Source organism: Rhynchophorus ferrugineus, unplaced genomic scaffold, assembly GCF_030347505.1.
Source record: "Rhynchophorus ferrugineus isolate W39M unplaced genomic scaffold, kcgeb_rfMv2 rfM5, whole genome shotgun sequence".
NCBI lineage: Eukaryota > Metazoa > Arthropoda > Insecta > Coleoptera > Curculionidae > Rhynchophorus > Rhynchophorus ferrugineus.
In genome coordinates, this window is record NW_027472584.1 from 26,787,738 (window position 1) to 26,808,607 (window position 20,870).

The 20,870-nt window shown below is 31.8% G+C and overlaps 2 protein-coding genes across 14 annotated transcripts in view; both read right to left on the reverse strand.

Annotated features, from left to right (window-relative positions):
* The window catches only part of LOC143197792 (uncharacterized), a 40,021-nt gene extending 35,815 nt beyond the window's left edge, over positions 1-4,206 (reverse strand). The window contains exons 1-3 of the mRNA XM_076406542.1: positions 4,185-4,206; positions 3,348-3,899; positions 7-201 (exon numbers count right to left, since the gene is read on the reverse strand). Of these exons, the coding sequence (XP_076262657.1) occupies positions 7-201; positions 3,348-3,899; positions 4,185-4,206 (769 nt within the window). The remainder of the gene's footprint in view (positions 1-6; positions 202-3,347; positions 3,900-4,184) is intronic.
* A 1,547-nt stretch (positions 4,207-5,753) lies between these two features.
* siz (Brefeldin-resistant Arf-GEF family protein schizo) lies at positions 5,754-20,498 on the reverse strand. Of its 13 annotated transcripts, none has more exons than XM_076405905.1 (9): positions 20,077-20,491; positions 18,133-18,282; positions 11,358-11,606; positions 10,001-11,270; positions 9,468-9,942; positions 9,216-9,410; positions 8,678-8,839; positions 8,474-8,520; positions 5,754-7,160 (listed from the first exon to the last, which is right to left on the reverse strand). In XM_076405905.1, coding segments are annotated over exons 1-8 (2,700 nt in total). In that variant the 5' UTR covers positions 20,274-20,491; the 3' UTR covers positions 5,754-7,160; positions 8,474-8,518. The 13 variants fall into 13 exon arrangements, with proteins under 13 accessions (XP_076262020.1, XP_076262025.1, XP_076262022.1 ...); XM_076405906.1 differs by having other exon boundaries at positions 6,640-7,160; positions 8,678-8,809; XM_076405910.1 differs by lacking the exon at positions 18,133-18,282 and having other exon boundaries at positions 20,077-20,498.
* Positions 20,499-20,870: the final 372 nt, after the last annotated feature.

Genomic DNA, 20,870 nt, shown 5'->3' on the forward strand with positions numbered 1-20,870 from the left:
TATTACCTGTAAATGTAGTTCGGGCTTTTTTCTTCCCTTTCTTATTGTCGGCTAGTTCTTCTACGACTGTAGGTTGGGCTGTATCAATTTGGCTACTCTGACGGTGGGCTTCATTTTGGGACAGGCTCATTGTATTTTGTGTTATCGACACCTTCAAGTCTAAGGGTTCCCGATTCTTTTTTCGTTTTCTAGTTACAGTTTCTGCAACAAAATTTGAAATTTTGAAACAAAACGTGTGAAATATCTTAAAAATACATTTTATTTTCCCCCTTTTCGTTCAATGAAAATCGTTAAGATGTGAGAGCACCCAGAGGTCAGAGGGAACTAAGTCTGTCGTATAGGAATGTTTAATGAAAAATAATTTATTTTCCTTTAAACCAAGCCTTTTCTCACGGATTCTTACATCAATTCCATCTGAGTTCAAGGTTTAACAGTTTCTTAGTCGATTTTGACTGTAACTCAGTTTGGAGCCGAAGTAAAATATTCACATCACTTCTTAGAATCTTGTTTTGATTCTGAGTCACATATATAAAGAACATTCAATGTTTTTACTTCATTATTCGAGAACCGGACACACATTGTACATATAAAACTACAAGATAATGTAAAGATTGGGAAATACAGCTTAGTAGCTCAAAATATGTCTCTCACTTAATCAATTAGTTAGGCATAATGAACGAAAATCATCGGTATCTATCTCTAAAGGTAGATTAAATTGGAAACATCATGTTAGACGAGATTCTGACCAGATCAGATTCAAAATGAAATAACTGTACTGGTTAGTCAGAAATTCCTTACTCCAAACAACACCTAAGATTAAAGATATTCAACAATAAAGCCTATATAGACCTCTGGGAAACAAATATAGAACCAAACAAAATCATCAAGCCGAGGAATTGTAAGATCTACGAAGTTATCCACCATTTCGCTATAAAGCATGAAATAAGGCACGAAGGCGTCGAAACCATAGACAGACCACCATTTAAACCATTTAAACGAAGCAAACCTCACAAATCTGTATAAGGTGTATAAGTGTTACTATTAACTTTAGCTTAAGTTGGCCTAATTTAATTTTAATTTAGGCATCATCTTGCTTGCGAATTGAGTACAATACAAATTAAATTATAATTAAAATGTCTGATATCCGGAATTCTTTATTGACTGTTTCTTATCGAAGGCAAAACGCCATTGAACAGCCAATTATATTTTAAATCAAATTAATTGGTGACCGTGGCTTTACTAAAGCAATATAAAAATATGTTTTGTTTCGTACATAAAACCGACTAAATGAAGGCGCTGAATTGAGAAAACATATTAATATGTATCATGAAGTTGATGTGAATTTGTCACATACTAAATAACAACCGAATTAAAATACAGTTCGATAACATGGAATATAAGAAAATGATTCCAGATTAATTGACCAAAATAAAAGACAAACAGGAAATTGGTTTTGTGGTTTGTGAAGTGAATGTTAACTATCATGAGAAAAACAAAAAGAAAATCCTGTCCGGCTACTTAATATATTTATTTCGTTATGATAAAGGATAGTAAACCCCAAATAAGGCAAATAGATTTTATTAAGTAAACATTATGTGGCGGACTGTTCCAATTCTCAAGTGGTCTTCAATAATTTAGTCATTTGTCAAGTTCCGAGTATAGAGCAAATCGTTATATTCGACATATACGATCAATAGTGAACTGAAACATCAACCTGACATTTGTTAATGTAAAAAATATCAATAATGAATACAAGGAAAACAAATCATTAACTGATTTAGATCTATGTAATTATAACTTAGTTTGTAACTTTTATTTTAACAATTATGCATCTATGTTTTTCTTCGCATTTTGTCATTCATTGACAGATGTCTTACAGTTAAATAAAAAGAATGAAATTAAGAATATTTCGAATCCCAACGTATAATAACGGTGTATTTAAAGAAAATATTCTTTTAAAACGAAGAATAATAAGTTACGGCTACAAGTCTAATCGATATCAATTCAATTTGAATACAGATGAATGAAAAAGTTAAAGATCGCCGAAGCAATTGTAATATCTCAAATAATACAACTTCCAGTTAATTGTAAGGCACTTAATTTAAATATTTTTCGTAACAGTTCGCTAAAAAACGTTTTAGTGGGAAATCAATTACATCAGTGACCGTTGTGCATTCTAAAGATTGTCTAACAAAAACCTAAATACTGATACCGTTCGCGGGCAATAGTAAATTAATAAGATTTGAAAAGCTATTGTTAATAAAATATACAAATTTGAATACCGCAACATCTCCCGGTTAGTATAATAAAAAATCAACGAGTTAGAAATTATACGAAACGTGCTCGACTTCAAAAGAATTCAATTTAAAACGTTCCAAGTGAACGAGAATAAAAATGTTAATTGAGATATGTACGCGTTAGACGTAGGGGGAAAAAATTTTGAGAGCAGTAATTATTTGGCGCCCATAAGATACAGATTCGAACATTCAGTGACATTTACCTCATTAAATTGTTCGATGTGGAAAATATCAAAATAAATTCGAACACGTTTAAAAATACCCCACTTGAAAAATAACTCGGTCTCTCACAGCTGCCTGTATTAATGACAACTCCCATATATAACAATATACATACATTTATATCGAAGTATATTGTTTAAACATATTGTTTTGAGGAAAGAAACAGGAAAATGATCTACATCAATAATTATCTTATACATAAACCAGAGATAATTAAATAATAATTGTTTTTTTTTTAATAATATAACTGTACATTTAATAATTGTAACTTGTTTAGAAAAAATAAATGTTTTATTAATCTTGCTATACCAGAAAATAAAAATATAAAGAACGATGTTGTAGGTAAATCCAAAAATAAAAACAAAAGCCATCTTTGAACAAAGAAATAATTTCGAGTTTCTATTAAAAAAGACCTCATCGACTTTAATCAGTGTAATTGTTCCTTTAGTCGTCTTTTGATTCAAAAGCAGTTTGCCCTTCTCTCTTAGGGGCAAGAGAAAAAGATTTATTAAATTACTTTTTCAGGCGACAAAGACCTTTCAAGAAAATAGCGGTAACGCTAAAGTAAACATGAGCGCCAAAAGTATATTTGCCCGTTGAAATCTCAGCTCAAAATCCTCAACATTAAATATATTTTCTTATAAGGAATATTTGAATGTAGATGACTTCATTTGGAAATATGATTTTAGTTTGTTGTAGTATAGATATAATGTTTTCGTTAAAGTTGATTATAATAGTTGTTATTTTTTCGGTTCTCAGGAAAAATGACTTCAAAGGTATGTGACAAACATACTGGAATAGTTTTGTTTATGTAGCGTAAAGAGTTACCTTTCGTATTTCTTGTGCGTGTCTTTTGATCTGTTCTAACTGAAAGATTGAGTGGTTCGTTAACTTCCATCTCGACTCCTGATACTGGGGGTGCTGGTGGATAGTTTTGTAGAGGTGACACTGGTGGTGTAACATTGGCCAGTCCGAGAATGTTTTCGATATAGTGTGGAGTTGGTTTGGTTGTAAGTCTTCGGTATACGTGTTCGTGCCAGGAAAATCTGTCGAAACGAGCACTGCAAGTGTTTTGAAAGTCCGCGGAACACCGATTGGAAGAAGACGGCTGATTCGCGACCTCCACGTCCTGCTGCGGCACCAACAGGTATTCTTGCGATTGCTCTTTGATTTCCGCCGACATGATGTTAACACCGCATAAGAGTTGGCGTTCGAAAATCGCGCTCTTGTTGACAAACAACCGCGTGGCGTGTTCGCGGCCGCGCACCAGGTTGACGAGTCCGTGTTGCCGCGTTCTCTCTGACGATGAGCGTCGCAACGCTGAGGCCTGTCCGCCACGGGGGTGCGCGCTGCTGCTGGCGGCGCAATACTTCGCTCGGCCTTATTTACAACCGATTATCATTACAGAAGCATGTGCGGTGCGCGCCCCAACTTATTAATCGCTCTAATATAATTGTCCCCCCGTGGCGGTGTCGGCTTTTTACTTCGCATCGATTCCGTCGATCCGTGATCGCTTTCTCGCGCCTCTCAATTAATTATTTCGTTATATTCTGTACCGAGACCTATCTATCATAAATACTATTCCGTATCGTATTATTTTAATGTTGTTTTTCTATTAAAACATTTTATTTATCTTACTCCTGAATTAAATCATTCGTGACTTACCCCTTTTTAAAACAATTTTCATCTCAATTATCACTTGATCAATCAGATCACTTAAAATTCATTACACTAACTATATACAACAAATAACATTATAAGACAGTTACATGATTTTAATAGTTATTACTATTGACAATTGAATATTAACTTGTGATTGGAAAACAGTCTATTATTTAAAAACTATTAATATCTAACAGCCATCTAATTATTTATATTGGGACTAAATAATATGCATCAATAGAAAATTACTATTTTTATTGTACTAGGCATTAGATGGCAGCACTAAAACATTATAATCAATATTCTCAAACCATCAGGCAACTTTAAAAACGTCTAATAACAATATTATTTCCTGTTTTTAGTATAGAAATTTGCTCTATATTTATCATAATGTATAAGTAATCCAAACATATACCAACCAGCATTCTTTTTGTTTTAAAAATATTTATCTTCATTTACATACATTATTCAGCACTGCCTGGTAAATGTCAAAATTAATTTATTATTACCAAAATTATTTTATTCTCATAGATTTTGTTTATACGTTCATATTTCTCATTTCATGATCATCGTGCAAATATGATTTTATTTATATTTTAATAATAGTCACAAACCTATTGTGTAATAATAAAAGTGATGTTAATTTGGATGTAATTTCGTATATCCTCTTGGGTGGTGTATTTCTCTCCTAAACAGAGGATGGTAGATGTAGTAGGCCTTGTTCAGGAATTCGATTGATTTTATTCCATTGTTAGTCAATTAAGTACCCATTACACATATAGCTTTCTGAAACTTAGGTCTAAATATTAACATTATGTACTAAGATGCTTGGTGCCTCTATTAATCCTTCAGAATGTTTTTTCCCTATCAAATACAGAACTTACCATAAGAGACATGAAAACAATTCAAATAAAATTCCAGATATAAAATGTAGGTATCATTGTAATAGCATCGTAATATTATTAAAAAGTAACAATAAACATTGTTGCAGAATCAATTTAAAAAAGGACTGATTGGTGAAAGGAGTGCTCGAATAAAACTAGTGAGCAGAATTATTAAAAAAACACTTAATGCACATTAGATTAAATTACATTAATATCAGTATTATGAGATTCTTATCTATTTACACGCGACTAGAACATTTTTTGCTCTTGAACAGAATAAAAAAGCAACTACATTACAATTTGTATATATATACACAAGTGTACTTAGACCTCACAAATGAATCTGAGTCAGTTTTACTATGATCCGGACTGAATGAGTTTTGTGAGTTATTAATTATTTTAAGTGTTTCAGTGTTTTCTGAAACTTCGGTCTAAGTATTGACACTATGTACTAAGATGCTTGATGCTTCTATTAATTGTTCGGAATGTTTTTCCCTATTCTCAAATACAGAACTTACCCTAAGAGACATAAAAACAATTCAAATAAAATTCCAGATATTAAATGTAGATATCATTTAAATATAAACAGCATCCTAATATTATTAAAAAGTAACAATAAACATCGTTACAGAATCAATATACAAAAAGGAGTGATTGGTGAACGGAGTGTTCGAATAAAACAAGTGAGCAGAATTGAACTGTTTATTAGTTATTAAAAAAACACTTAATGCACATTAGATTAAATTAAATTAATATCAGTATTATGAGATTCTTATCTATTTACACGCGACTAGAACATTTTTTTGCTCTTGAACAAAACAAAAAATGGATGTGCACTACAATTTGTATATACACAAGTGTACCTAGACCTCGCAAACGAATCCGAGTCAGAAGTTTTACTATGATCCGGACTGAATGAGTTCATAAAATAATCGTTTGCGAGCCATTTTGGTTGCTCATTAATCATTATTAACATTATTTTAAGTCTTGTATATACAGTGAATATCTACTTCATTTACTGGGTGTAATACAATATAAGAGTTACAGAACCCATTTTTTATTGATGCTAAATATCAAAATTAACTTAAGAATTACCACGTTATACAGTATTTAGATACACGCAGTAGGCGCAAATTAAAGAAAAAAACAGCCATATTTAATATATTTGGTAACACTTATTAACGGCCTACTTTATTTGGTTACAAATAGATTTTCTTAAAAACATTTAGATTCAAAACAGTTATTGAGTACATCGAGAAAAATTCTTAATATATAGCTTATAAGATCTTATATATTAAAAAATTTAAAAGGCTGTGTAAGGAGTCGTACTAATTATTAGAAAGGTACACGGTACCTAAATTAGAGTTGCCATTAGCCAGCTTAAGTATAGTATTTTGTTTTATGTAGGAACAATGCATGCACTAATATTTAATAATTCATCTTTAAATTCAATTCACTCATTTATTTTAAATGACTAACAGCAAACACTGGGTCTCGTTCTCTCTCTCTCTCTCTCTCCCCCCCCAATTCCAGGTGAAATGTAAGAGAGAAAAAAATATATCTATAAAAATAAATTTTTTGTGGATGCATTGTTTTTTTTATTCTCACAAAGAAATATAACATTACCTTCATCATGGACAGTTTTAAGTACTTAATTTGTTTCATGTCACCCTGTGTTATAGTTTTCTCTTATGATTTAATACGATAAACAAGGCGGACTATATTTCTACCTTAAGTAATGTTATAACAAAAGAAAATAAAAAATAAAATAGCTATATGAATCTGATAATTTTATAGCCCAAAAAGAACTTTTTAAGATAATGTTAATCATTCTTTATAAATAGTGTAATTAGTTAAATATATCTTTTCTATACTTCTGTAGATTTGGGCATGTTACTGCCACCGCCACCTGGCTGGCGTTTGTTAAACAACCCGCCTAAAAAGCCATGGTGATGATGCATATTCTGTTTAATTTGTTTTCCGGTTAACTTGTCTGATCGCGAGCAGGTACTGGCAGACGTAGATTGAAACGATACTGACATTCCACTATCCAATGATCCTACGCTTCCACGTCGTTGGGCTTTATCTCCTGCAACTACACTAAAGTTAGTATAAACTTTAATTTTAATATAAGTTAGTAATAAATTAGCATATCAACATATGAAAAATCAACTCAACCAGTAAAAATGGCATAAAAACCCTATAACTGTAAATTTGCATCAATTTTCCATAACATATTCATAAATATTGATGTTAACAACTAGAAACATGTGGGATGGAGTGCAATTAAATATCAAGGTCATATAAAAAAATAAAAAAGGTACATTTATCGGGCTAAAAGAATAGGCCACCATGAATAAAATCTTTAAAAATCAAGTAATCCTTTTGGTAAAACCATCAAGGAATTCTGATAGTTGATTGATTCAAACAGACAATATTAATACTACGTTAAGTTAATTTAAACATACACAGGTTGTTGGGAAAATACTTTCAACTTTAAAAAAGAATGAACATTTTATAATATATTAAATTAGCTTTTTCATGTATTAATAGATTCTTCCATAACTTTTTCGATTCTTAATTTTAAATTTGATTGAATATTTTTACTTCATTGATTTTGGATTCATTATGAGTAATATTTTATCTTAAGTTATGTGTTTCGGAAAGCCAGATGCTTCATTGACTAACGATGGAATAAAATTACATTCAAATGAGACCTTAAAAGGTTTTAAATACTGTGTATGAGTCCTGGTTCTACTACCATTGTCCTGAATCAAATATGTAGTGTTGAGTGGTACTTTAGCTCTAAAGTGAGTTAATTCTCTAATAAATTACCTCTAAATTGGTAATACAATAAACTGTCACTTTCTGAGTGAAACATATCGGCGAAAAGATTCATGAAAAAAGATCTGATGTATAAGAGAAAAATTGTGGAGATATAAATTGTTACATTCGCCGGATTTAGCTCCAACCTTACAAAAATTACATATCGAATATGATTTTCATTTCGATGGACTTCCTATTTCTTAACTTATAGGTTTATAGAAGTTTAGGGATATTTTATTGAATATGAAAATGTATAAAAACAGATTTGCAAGATTGAAGGTCAAAATTTATGGAACAACCTAGTCCGAAAAAAAAACGAAAAATGTTTGTTATCAATAAGACATATTATCTGTATAAAAATATGAGTGATTTTACTAAACACCTAATTTGAATGAGTAGAGTACAACAGCTGGCAATTGCAAAAAGCTTTCTATAATAAGTGAATCTTGTGAACAATAAATAAAATGGACTAACAGACAAAAAAATCGTGAGGTAAGCGTGATTAAATAAAGGAGCTCATAGGATTACACTTTGAGCCTTAAAATGACCTAATTTGCCATTTAAATCACATAATTTACTCACCACACTTATTGCAGCTTATACTGTATAACCACAGTCATGACATAGTCCTAAAAATGTAATTTACTTAATATAAAAAGCTTTTCATATTTAAACATTTTAACGTTTTTGTATTACAATAAAATGAACTACCCATGAAAGAACTTTCCGAACAACCCAAATAATTAATTTATTAGGTTAACTATAAGGTACTAGTATTTTACTCACATTGTTCATGAATATCCAACAAAGAATTACTTAAGGCAGATCTCTTAATTTGGTTATCATCTGTGCAATTTTCTACGGGTCCCATAGCTGAATTCTGAGAGCAAGGACATTGGTACGGGCATACTTCTACATCTGCAACACCACTATCTCTATTTTCAGTTCCTGTAATAAATTTTATACTTACTATGATAATGTTAGTAACTTAACTAAGCTAATGCAAGAGTGACCGAACTCATATGTTAACTTTTTAATATTTTATTAAGTATTTTATTATTGATTTTTAATTCAAGAAATAAAATAAATTAATTGTGGTCCATTAAACTCAATAAAGCGTATTAATACCGTACAGCAGTGTATAAATAACGGCAAAAAAAAGGATCTAGGTCAAACGCAATGTCAGGTTATTTTATACATTCAATATAATATATTCGTTAACAGAACATTAACCAGAAATTGTAAAAAAACTTAAAAAAATAGTTTTGACCTAATTAGAATTATATCAAAACTAATTTAAACAATTAAGAATGACATTACTAACCAGATCTGTTTCCTCTATTTGATTTTTGTCTTTCTAATTCGGCCTCGATCCTCAAGTTTTCCATTTCGTCCATTTCACTCACAGCTTCTTTCAAGTCTTCGGCAAACTTACATCTATCATGCTCATTTCTTGCGTTAAAAGTAACTAACACTTTTTGACCCACGCGTTGACTAAGCTTAATTCCATATGGATAATCTAAAAGAAATGGAACCATATTAAATCCATATAAAATAAACCTGATTATAAACTTACGTGGAACCTCAAATAATGTAACCATCATTCCACAAAGCGGGTAACTATTTCTAAATGTATATGTAACTGACGACTTCTTTTTGCTTAGAATCTTGGTTATAACTAGTAGATCGTTGAACAAAAATACTTCTCTTTGGTGAACGCCTGGTCTTTCTTTCTTATTAATATCAGGAATCTCGTACAATCTACAGTAACACACTAATCTACGGTGTGGCAGCGCCATATTCGGTTTCTTTCCGACTATGGTGGCCTGAACTTTTAGAACTTGTGTTACATGATCCGATCCAGGTTTAAATTCGTTAACTTTAACTCGTTCATAAATTCCAATCAATATATCACTATCAATATCACCACAATCATCAATTCCTCTAAGATTTTTGATGAAGTCTTCAAGTTTCATGCGACGTTCTGATTTGATGTTAGGTGTGTGGAGATCAGTGTTGAGCATGATGATAGCAAATGCCAGAACAAAAATCTGAAAAACGAAATGGTATTTTTACTACGGAAGGGAAATTATGTTTGTTATAACTTACGGTATCTGGCGAACGAAGTCTGGCGACAATATCTATGTTACACTGACAATAACGTTGTGAAAAAATTTCCATCAATCTCTCTATTTTCTGGGCTTCTCCGGGCATCCGGAAATGTTGTTGAAACTTTCTTAAAGCTACATCGACTTGCATACCAGACAAATCTAATTCGGCTGCAAAGCATTCCAAAACTGCCATACAGAAGGGACTTTGAAGATTTCCTAAATATTCTCCGATCATTTGCTTACTCAAACCTTTGCGAGAAATAAGAAACCGGGCCACACCTTGAGGGGAATTTTCTAAGAAACCTCTTCGAATGAGATACGTAATCCCCTTTTCTGGTTTTTTATTGAAAAGATTCAAACCGACTCGGTATTGCCTTTTTCGAATTGTCTCTGATATCTTATAGCTTTGAGGGGCCTGCTGATCGGAAGATCGTTCCACCAAAGTGTATGTTGATGAACTAGCATTGGAAATGTTACCAAGACTCGTTTCTAAAGTAGGTTCAGCATATTCAGACATATGGTTTCCTTTTCTCTTCCATACCGGCGATCCAGAAAATTCGCACTGAATTCTTTCTGTCGAGATGCTACTGTCGCTGCCAGAGCTTTGAACGCTCGACAAAGATCCATTTTCTGCGGTTTTTGATAAGCCATTGGATTTTCTTCCTTGTTCGACTGATCTTGAGGTGATACTAGAAGTCCTTTTAGGCACTTCTGGTGGCACCTTTCTATTACTTAAGCTGCTACGTGTGCGCATGTAACCATTCGATCCCGTGGTAGATGTATTACATGAACTGGGATTGGTTGTAATTTGGGTTCCCAACGAATCCGATTTGGTGTCAGCGGAAGAGTAATAGTGTTGGAGCGAAGAAGACGAAGTATAGTTTTCCCAACATCCGGTAGGTGTACCAGATTGGCTGCGAGGAATTGGCATATTATCGATATTTCGCCGCTCTCTCAACGACATTGACCTGACTGGAAGCACTCGAACGTTGTTGCAGTCGTGCCCTTCAAAACTAGTTCTCATATATTCACTGCATTGCTGATCGGATTCTAAAGACCCTTTAGAATCGTCATTAGATGGAGGTAATCGTCTGCTGATTCGTTTTTCCGCTTTAGCCATAGCAGTAATGGCAGCGAATTTTTTAAGTAATGTATATCTTCGAAACGCCCTTTGTATAGTAAGAGCGGCATTACGTGCTTTAACCCCGCCATATTTTCGTTCTAACACTTCTATTTGTTTGTCCAATATATCTTGGGACAGTTCGTATCTGAAACAACAGAAAAAAAAACATTTCACGGAAGAACCCTCGCATACAGTATCAGACGGAAAAAAATCAATTTTCGAGTGTACTTACGTCGTTTGAACCCTTGAACGCTTCAGAACATCGCCGTTTCTCAACGAACCCTTCTTATGAAGGGGCTGCACTACGGATACATATCCCGGATTGTTAGGAGAGGGGCGACAAAAGACAGGACTCGCTGCCGGCGTGTTATAATTTTGAGCCTGGACGAAATTTGGTGCCTGAATATAAGTCTGTTCCTGAATATGGTCCGACGATCCCATAGAATTGGCGATTTGGGATCTCTCCATTTTCGGTGGGAAACTAAAACAAAACAAATGGTTAGGTCAATAAAACTGAATAATCTCTATAGGTATTGTTCAATATTAGTTTAATATAGATAGGTCGTACGAAATTTAAATATTTAAATTAAAATAATTTAAAAACAAGTAACAGCAAATAGTAGCAGTAGTATTAAAACTGTTCAAGGAAATATTCTTGTCCCCCTGTTGCTAGGCGTTATATGATAACAGAGGAGACGTGTTTTTGTGAAATCTTATTATTTGATTTAAAATTCTGGGGTGATTTGACAACAATTTTCAAAATCGACTATATTTGTAATGTATGATGATAATTTAATAAACATCTCGAAATGCTAAAATTGTAATATGTAGATTACAGAAAATCGAAATGCACGATTAATAAACATAACGCAGAGTAATTCTTCAGACACGCTACATTGGGTAATTATAGGAATTCCGAAGCTATCTTACATATCTATGTACCTTGTACTAAATACCGTCTCGACTATACTATATTTGTTGTAACTATCTCGATTGAATTGTACTCTAGTAGGGACAGAAAAGTAGGAAGCCATGAATGGCCTTCAAGAAAGTAAAAGCAGTGTGAGAAACCTCTATATTTCGGATCTGTCCAAACAACTTAAATTTACTTATTAACAAACTTAATTAACAAACAAAAAGTTCAGTACAATTCGACAGAAACAACTTTTGCTACCGGAAAAATATCAGTGAACAAAACTAACAAGAAAATAGACATAAAAGCACGTTCCTATTTCGAATCATAAATTTTAACATAAAAACAATTTTCCATTATATGTTTTAACCACATCAGTTTTATTAATACTCTACTATGCCAGTTCTATTTTCATAGTTCCGCCTCTAAGGCGAAAATACTGCTATATTTAGTTTTGCAATTAGTTCAACAACGATTGCTTGATGGTGGTCCATAAGAAAAGCTGCTAAAAGTTTCTATTATCATTACCGGAAATCAACAGCTGGTCGTTAGTGAAGTTTCTTTATTTTTACAATCACAATAGTATGCATAGTTGATGAAATAAATTGTTGTTACCAACCAACTTGGTTGTTAACAAACCAACTGTTGTTAACAAACAAAAATCTAAAGAGCATCTGGTGTAGTACTAATTTAAAAAGATCTCTCTCTCATTGATTTAACAAATATCTATGTTCTACAAAACAATAATAATAATAACTTACGTCCCTACTAAAAATCCTGATATACAAATGATCATATTAATTAATGTTCACTAAACTGTAACACCATATAGTAATCACAGGTAAAGCACTAAACCGACAAAAAACCTCTGATCCTGAAGGAAGCCCTTATTGAACTGAATTGATAGAAAAGACCCAGCACCCAAAACGAGATGGTACTAAATCACAGGTAGCGAAAGAAAGAAAAAGGACAGAAGGTGCAGCTGTTCGACATTTTGACATGCACCGAAATCATATGTTTGCCCAGCATGTGTGCCTCCCGAATGTCCCTCAGGTGTTTTCTCTGATAATATTCCTCTAGGTATAAGAATATTATATTTAAATAAGAAACTAATATTACAATAATGAATAGACATAAAATTATTCTGATAATGCTTTAATTAAGTTAATTTCGTTTATGAAGACTGTTTTTTTATTCGAATTAGTTTACTTTTGATTAAAAAAATAACTTATAATAAAATATATTATAAATAATATGTTTGAAACTATATATTTGACTGTTAACAATGAACAATCGTTGAGAGATTATGTAAAAAACAGCGGTAAGAATAAATCTTATTGAAAAGATTCGTCCCGTGTATAGAAAAGAAATTTCTGTATCAGCCCCAGACCCTAAGAAACATCTGCCCTGTACCACATGCCATGAAGAGATTGCCAAACACCTGCCTATTACCTCCTCGCCCTTCTGATTTTCGACCCATCAGCCACACACAATATAATCTGAAGCCAAAGGAGCTCTCTCGATATAAATATCGAGTTTCAGCACATAAAAGTAGAATGTTCTAAAAACGGAATAAATTATTTATTACGTAAATCACGTAATAGAAAGTGAAACATTAAAATTTATGATCCTACGTATAAAACCAAAATTAAAATTCATTTAACACAGTAAACTATTTAATAGGAACCAGATGACAGATATAAAAATAGAAAAATAAAAATACATTGTATTTTAGATCATGAATCGCGTTATATCCCAGGAATTGACGTTCGTTTTTAGTGTCAGCCATTTTTCTTATTCTAGATCAAAACGAATCGATTCGAAAAAGCGTAGTCGAAGCAAATACGACAAATTTCTCCTGGTTTTTACAACATTCACTAATAATCAACAAAAAAAAAATAGATGTCCGACAAAATGAATGACAATATTTTAACGAGTTATTTAATTTTAATAATGTTTGTTTTGCATTCCACATGAAGTGGCAACTTGAGATTAACGCTTGATTAGCAACAAGAAATTCAAAACTTTACACCCACCAAAATCGATAAAAAGAAACGAAATATTAACTTTGTCACTTACCAACATACCACCCACTAAAAATAATAAATAAATCGATGGCTGACGTCATTAACAGTTATTTGTGTGCATAGTGCATGTGTATCTCAATTATCAAACGAAATTCGTACGAAAAAAAGATTAGTTTTTTTTGTTAGGACAGGCCACCTAATAAAAATAGTGCAATATTTAAATTATATTTTCTCTTTTTCTTTCGTTTTTCATATTGAAACCCTTCAAAGTCAATGAAACGGCATATAGCATATTTAATGTTATTTTTTTCCTGGTTCGGTATTGTTTAGCAAGACAATAACCTAGTCGAATAGTTACCAAACTGTTCGAAGTAAATTAACATTCGAATCCTTGCAAAATTGTGTTACTATTTACGACAATCAAAATTTCTGAATATTTTATTTATTTATAAATATGTACATACAGTGCGGTCCAAATATATGATGCGTAATCGTATATACTTGTCCTGATTTGAAATTGATTCCTTTTAAAAAAACACATTGAACATATATATTTAATATAAATATCTGTTAGCTTAATATATCGATTTAGGAGTGTGAGAAGCTTATCACTAACTTATCAACATTTAAAAATAATATTTAACATTTTAATAATTATTTAAAGCGCGATAACATTTTTAAATAACGTCTATCAACGATAAGATGGCAGTATGTTTTTCGCAGACTGACTAAAAATATATTTTAGTATCGACATTTATTATTTTAATTGTACACCCAATGTCCCCCAGGATTTCATTGGGAATAAAGTGGTAATTCATAAAAAAAGTCTATACCCTGAGCGGGATTCAAATCCAAGACGATCCGTATCACTTTATCGACAACAACGCTACTAGGGATGTCGGCCGCGGAGGAAAATATCGATATTTCGATATCTTTTAAAATGGCGAACAAAAAATGTGAAACGAGAGAAATATCTCAAAACAAAAGTTCGATACTCTCATTTACACCTATTGATACTACGATAAAAATATCGAAAAATATCGATCCCTATGCGGTACTATACAGGTTTAGATCAATACCATTTATAAGTTCTTTTAATTCTTTACCTTCCACTTTTGTAACGGCATTTTTTTAGCACAACGATTAGTTTAAAGTGAATAAGAATACGTCTCGAAATGTTCAAGGCCTGTTATGTATCGATACCACATCCCGAAAGATTAAATACCGTATTATTTAATAATAGCGGTGTTCTAGTCAAACTGTGTGTTATATGGATTGCTTCAAAACGTAAACCCACATATATTATAAAGTAAGCGATAAAAGAGAAATCTTACTAAAATCGAAACTAGGAACGAACATTAAACTGAAATTATATATGCAATGAGCGGAAATTAAGCTAAATATTGAACGGTAATACCAATAGAAGGGAGATTCCTTCGAGAATCTTTCGAAAACACTTGACAATATTTGTTGGTCACTGACCTCATCTACTTAATGTGGGCTTTGAAAAACGGTCATCAGCCTGCTGTGTAACCAAATAAGCACCCTCTAAGCTTGACTTGTCAACCCTTTCATTCGTAATATTAACATTATAATTACCAGTAATACGATAATATAATGGCCAGTGATACACCCAAAAACAAAAGGTTTTTTAATGGTCATGACGCAAGTCATTCCGAATAATTCAATATATAACTGTATGATAAAAATAGCAAATAGCAGTTTCTTGGTAACCTTACAGTATGGCTGATGCCCGTATATTTAAAAAAAATATGATGAAGAAACAGTTGTTTATTCATAAGTCATAATTAACTAGCAATATTTAGTTCTAGACTGAGCATTTATTTTTTTCTGCATTAACAAATGTCATGCTCTAGTAACTTTTCAATTATAAAGGCTGCTGCTAAAACGACTAGCTCAATTTGGCCTTTTACCAAACAATTTGTTCTATGAAAGAAATTACAGAACTGTTTCAAGATGTCGCATTTTCACTTTTGCAAATAATTAATGTTAATTTGCCGAGATTATAACCGGCCCATTATTAATCCTTTCAATTGTTTTAACGCTTTCTTGGGAACTAATACGTATTGTTGTTAACAAAAGCAGCATACTTTTACTTTATATACAAAACATTATATTAGTTATAAGGTCATTTATATAAAGCCACCAAAATGTTCTGTTTACACACCGTTCAAACAACTTTCTCCTGTTCTGTTTTATCTCAACCTTAAATAGACATTCAAAAGCGGAGAATATCATTCTCACTTGATCTTATATCCTTAATTGTGTTGTACCTAAACTTTCAAATATAATTCGTTTGAAAAATTGTCTTTGTAAGCGGTTCTATTTTCATTATTGCATAAAAAATATGAAGACAAAATTTGCTGACTATCTTTCATATCAATTTATTAAAAGAATCTGACTATATAGAAATTATTATTTATTGGTATATATATATATATATATATATATATATATATATATATATATATATATATATATATATATATATATATATAGATATATAGATATATATAGAGCTGCTTGAAGTTGATATGTGACAATATTCTTTTTACAGAAAAAATGTATAGTCACTATTCATCTTTAATTAGAATAGCAGAAATATAGGTTTGGATTGGACTCCAAAAAAAATATTTTACGTAGTTTGGAAAGATCACTGATTAATGAAAAATGCAAAATGTGAATAGAAAAAAAAACACAGCTCAGAACACCAGCAAAACAAGGAGTAGCAAGCTATTCACCAAATGTAGATTAGTTTTCTTGGCGAAAGGCAACACTTACTGAACAACCAAGCAGCTGTATATATACCTAGATTCATTGCTGTAATTAATCTAATGTTTATTATTTGTCCTATGTAGTTTATATTTAAAATATACAGGATAAATATTGTAATTGGGAAATAGTTCCTATTTCATATAACTGCTTTTACCGCCGTTAGTGGAAATAACACAAAATACTGTTAGCTATTTGTAGAACAGACGATAATTTAAATAATGTTTTAATTTAAAAGACCAGCTAAAAAAGTAACGATTAATTTAGCAATTTAAGCGAAAAATAGAACTAGTTTCGAATGGCCAATTTTAGTAATTTAATTTGAATGAGTAGAATGACGAAAATCCTATGGCAAAATAAACGAATATGAATAATACATATACAAAAATTTGAGTTTCAAAAGATAGTTTATCGATAAACTGGTATAAAAGAACCGCAAAGTAACGTAAATGGCAATGATGTTTGGTTTGGCTTAAAAAAGTCATTAACATAACCGAACAGCAATGAACTAACCATGTTGACCTAGTCGTAAAGTGAGCCACATTCGACAAGGGCTAGCTAGTAGGATTTGCATTTTCAATTAACCTATTTAACCAAAGGCGTAACTTTTTACTTTTATCTTGTAACTTATTTCTCTCAGAATAGTAAGGAGTGTACATTTATATATTCTAATGCAAAATTCGTGTTTCAATTAAAAACTTCTGTTTAATGTTATTCTGCTTCAATGACTCATCTCATGATTAGTACCAGCTGTCTTCAAGGATGCAAATGTTACCACACAACGTAACTTTGTTTATTTATATTATATAGGGCACCCTATTATTTTTTGACTAGGATTGATTAAAAATATATCGGTCGGTATAACACGGTGTGATGTCAGTGTATACATATAAAGCGTAACCTCCTTAACATACGTTGATTTTATGAAGTACCGTTTACACTTTTTATGCGTCAATTATAAAACAATACACGTACATTTGGTGTTTAAGACTTTGTCAACCTATATACATAACAATGACAAAATTAGTGCCACATACAATATCCGAAACCAGCGAATTAACCTTGAAATATAAAACAGAATAAAATAAGATTGATATCCACATTAAAACGAGTTCAATATAATGGAGATCATTTCGTGTTATTCCACCTACCGTTTTTAAAAATGATGAATCATGCTATTTTTTAAAGGATGCTCCGGAACATAAACAAAAGCAAGAAAAGCATGTTAATAGGAGCTTCAGAGTTAAATTAACACTTCCACTAAATGTGCTAACCTGATAACAGTGACGTGCTTCCTAAACGGTGGTAATGTATGACAGACATCCGAAACCGTAACCAATCTGCTAATATGCTGACGTCTGGTTGTGCAAACTACCCGTATACGTTCCTGTTGAAGTCCAGACCTTCGAACTCGCACCATGGTCCTGTCACAAACATCACTAACTGTAGTAACAGTATGTCCGGATCTGGCAGGACTTGCATGTCTGCTACTACTTGAGGGTAGATAGCGTTGATGGTAAACATTACTGCCCGATGAGGGTGTTGGAGATGATGATAAATGACTCCTCATTTTTAATAGGCTCATTTAAGTCCACAGGCAATACACATCAATTTTTATTTGATATATTATTAAATGCAGTTCCTTTTTAAACCATCACATCGTATGTTACTTCAAAAATTACTGTTACTCTTTGAAATTCTAATAGCAATCGTACTTTGAACGGAACCAAACTTGTAACAGGTTAATTAAAAGTTCACCCACACTTTAAACGGCCCGACTATTCGCGGAAACAAATTAAAGGTATAAGCCACGACACTATGTTACACAAACTCCATCAATGTCTATCACTCTTCCCGCTTCTCCAATCCGGAACTTATGGCTACATTCACACTAGCGAAATGTCAAACTAAATACAGTCAAATCGAAAAGTAAATGTAAACCAATCATCTAACCTTGCGTTACATCATAGCTAGTTATTTTCTATACTATATAGCAGGAGCTGGTGCACCTCTACGCCGACGTTGGCTAACACTAACTCGCCGATGATGTCGGTACCATGGACTTAGTGGACCTCGCGTAGGAAAGGATGACGCGCTCAAGTAATTTCGAAGACAGTAAATAAACTATAAAATTATCAGTAACGTTGTCGTTGTGGGTGATGAATTCACTTTTATATTTCAAATATTATAGAGAAAACAATCACGCTTCAGTTAACTCATTGTTTAGATTTATTTTCGATATAAACTATTTAAATAAAATAGAAAAACTGTTACTGTAATGTCATAAAAATAAATGTAAAATAGCCTACAATTGGTAATGTTACGTCGTTTGGCCTGAGGATATCCGTTCACTTTCCCTTATTTAGAAACGAATACGCCACATTGTACTGAGGCTAAAGCTTACTTCACAATACACAATGACATTAATATTTACTTTACTCCTTTATATATATATATATATATATATATATATATATATATATATATATATATATATATTCAGTCAATTTCTATAAATTAACAAGCTCTGTAACAGCTTTGGAGAGTGCATTAAAAAGGTTATTGACTTATAGCTATTATCCATTTCCATTGTACCAAATATATAGCAATAATACATACAAATGTGTTATATTTTACAACGGCGTATGATCAAACGACAGATGGTTCGGTGGGGTGTATATCAAAAATAAGGGATGGGTATTTCCTAGTTGTTTATTTCTAGTTCTATTATGTCATATGTATGTTCCGGCGCATTCGCCAATACCATCATCAACATTTTTTATGAACATATTTTTATTATGATTAGTAATGATTATATATTAGATTCGGAAATAATCTGTTTCACAAATAAATACTTATATAAACAGCTATGAGAATAAGTATATGTCCATTCATGTTATTCAAACATATTTTTTACCTTATATCGAACATTATATTTAGATAAATGAATTATGTGTCTCTATGAATAAACCTGGCAACATCAAAATACAAATTAAATAAATATTTATTTTTAATTATGAGCCGAAAGGATCAATGTACAAAATTATTACATGAAAAAGTTAAACAAATGAATTAATTGTTTATATATCCTTGATACTTTGTTGTCAAAAGATTTAACACTTAACCTTTCGAGGATATATTTCAGCCCAACTGGTTAAAAGTTTGCGATCTTTAAATAAATATTACGCATTATTAATTCCTTATATACAAAAACTTACCTTTCCTCCTGTAATCTTTTCAATTCCACCATTTCTAGTTCAAATCGCAAATTACTATTTTCACAAAGAAGTAAATCTCGTTCGCTAGCGACTCCATCTAGTTCTCGTTTCAATCGAAGGATTTGTTCATTTTGTTCCCGAATTATGGCATCTCTTTGTGCCAAAAGAGCATCAATATCAATATCGGTCCCAGCCATTGTATATTAAGGCCTCCTACTGTTTTATTTTCACACTTCAAAAATGAAATATTACGGCACTGTCCACACTTTAAACCTTTCGTACATTGTTTAGATGAACAGTATCATATACAATGACGCGCATCAATTAAGATTTACATTAATATCACTGATAATATTACTACATGTTCGCAGTAATAATCATCGACATGACAGCCCACATCGAACGCGCCATGTTATTGTTTGGCTAATGGAAGACCACCATTTTCAATGACGTCATTCCTATTATTATAATATTTTCAATGTTTTCCACTAGATGGTACAACAATCAGTATTACATATCTAAATTATTATTTTATTCCATAACAATGTAATTTATATTTTTTATTGATTGAAATACCAAACAGCTTAATAAAAACGTGTTTTCTAAAACATTTAATTAAAAACAGTTTTGGGGAACAAGAGGAAATGACAACAATGCAACAATTCATCCAATCACGTATCATTGCCAACGTAAAATTTTTAACGGAAATAGTGGTTTACATATATATAATTTTAATTAAAATAAAATTACATGGTTAAAATTTTCTACTAATTACTTAACTGTAAGGGTCTTAT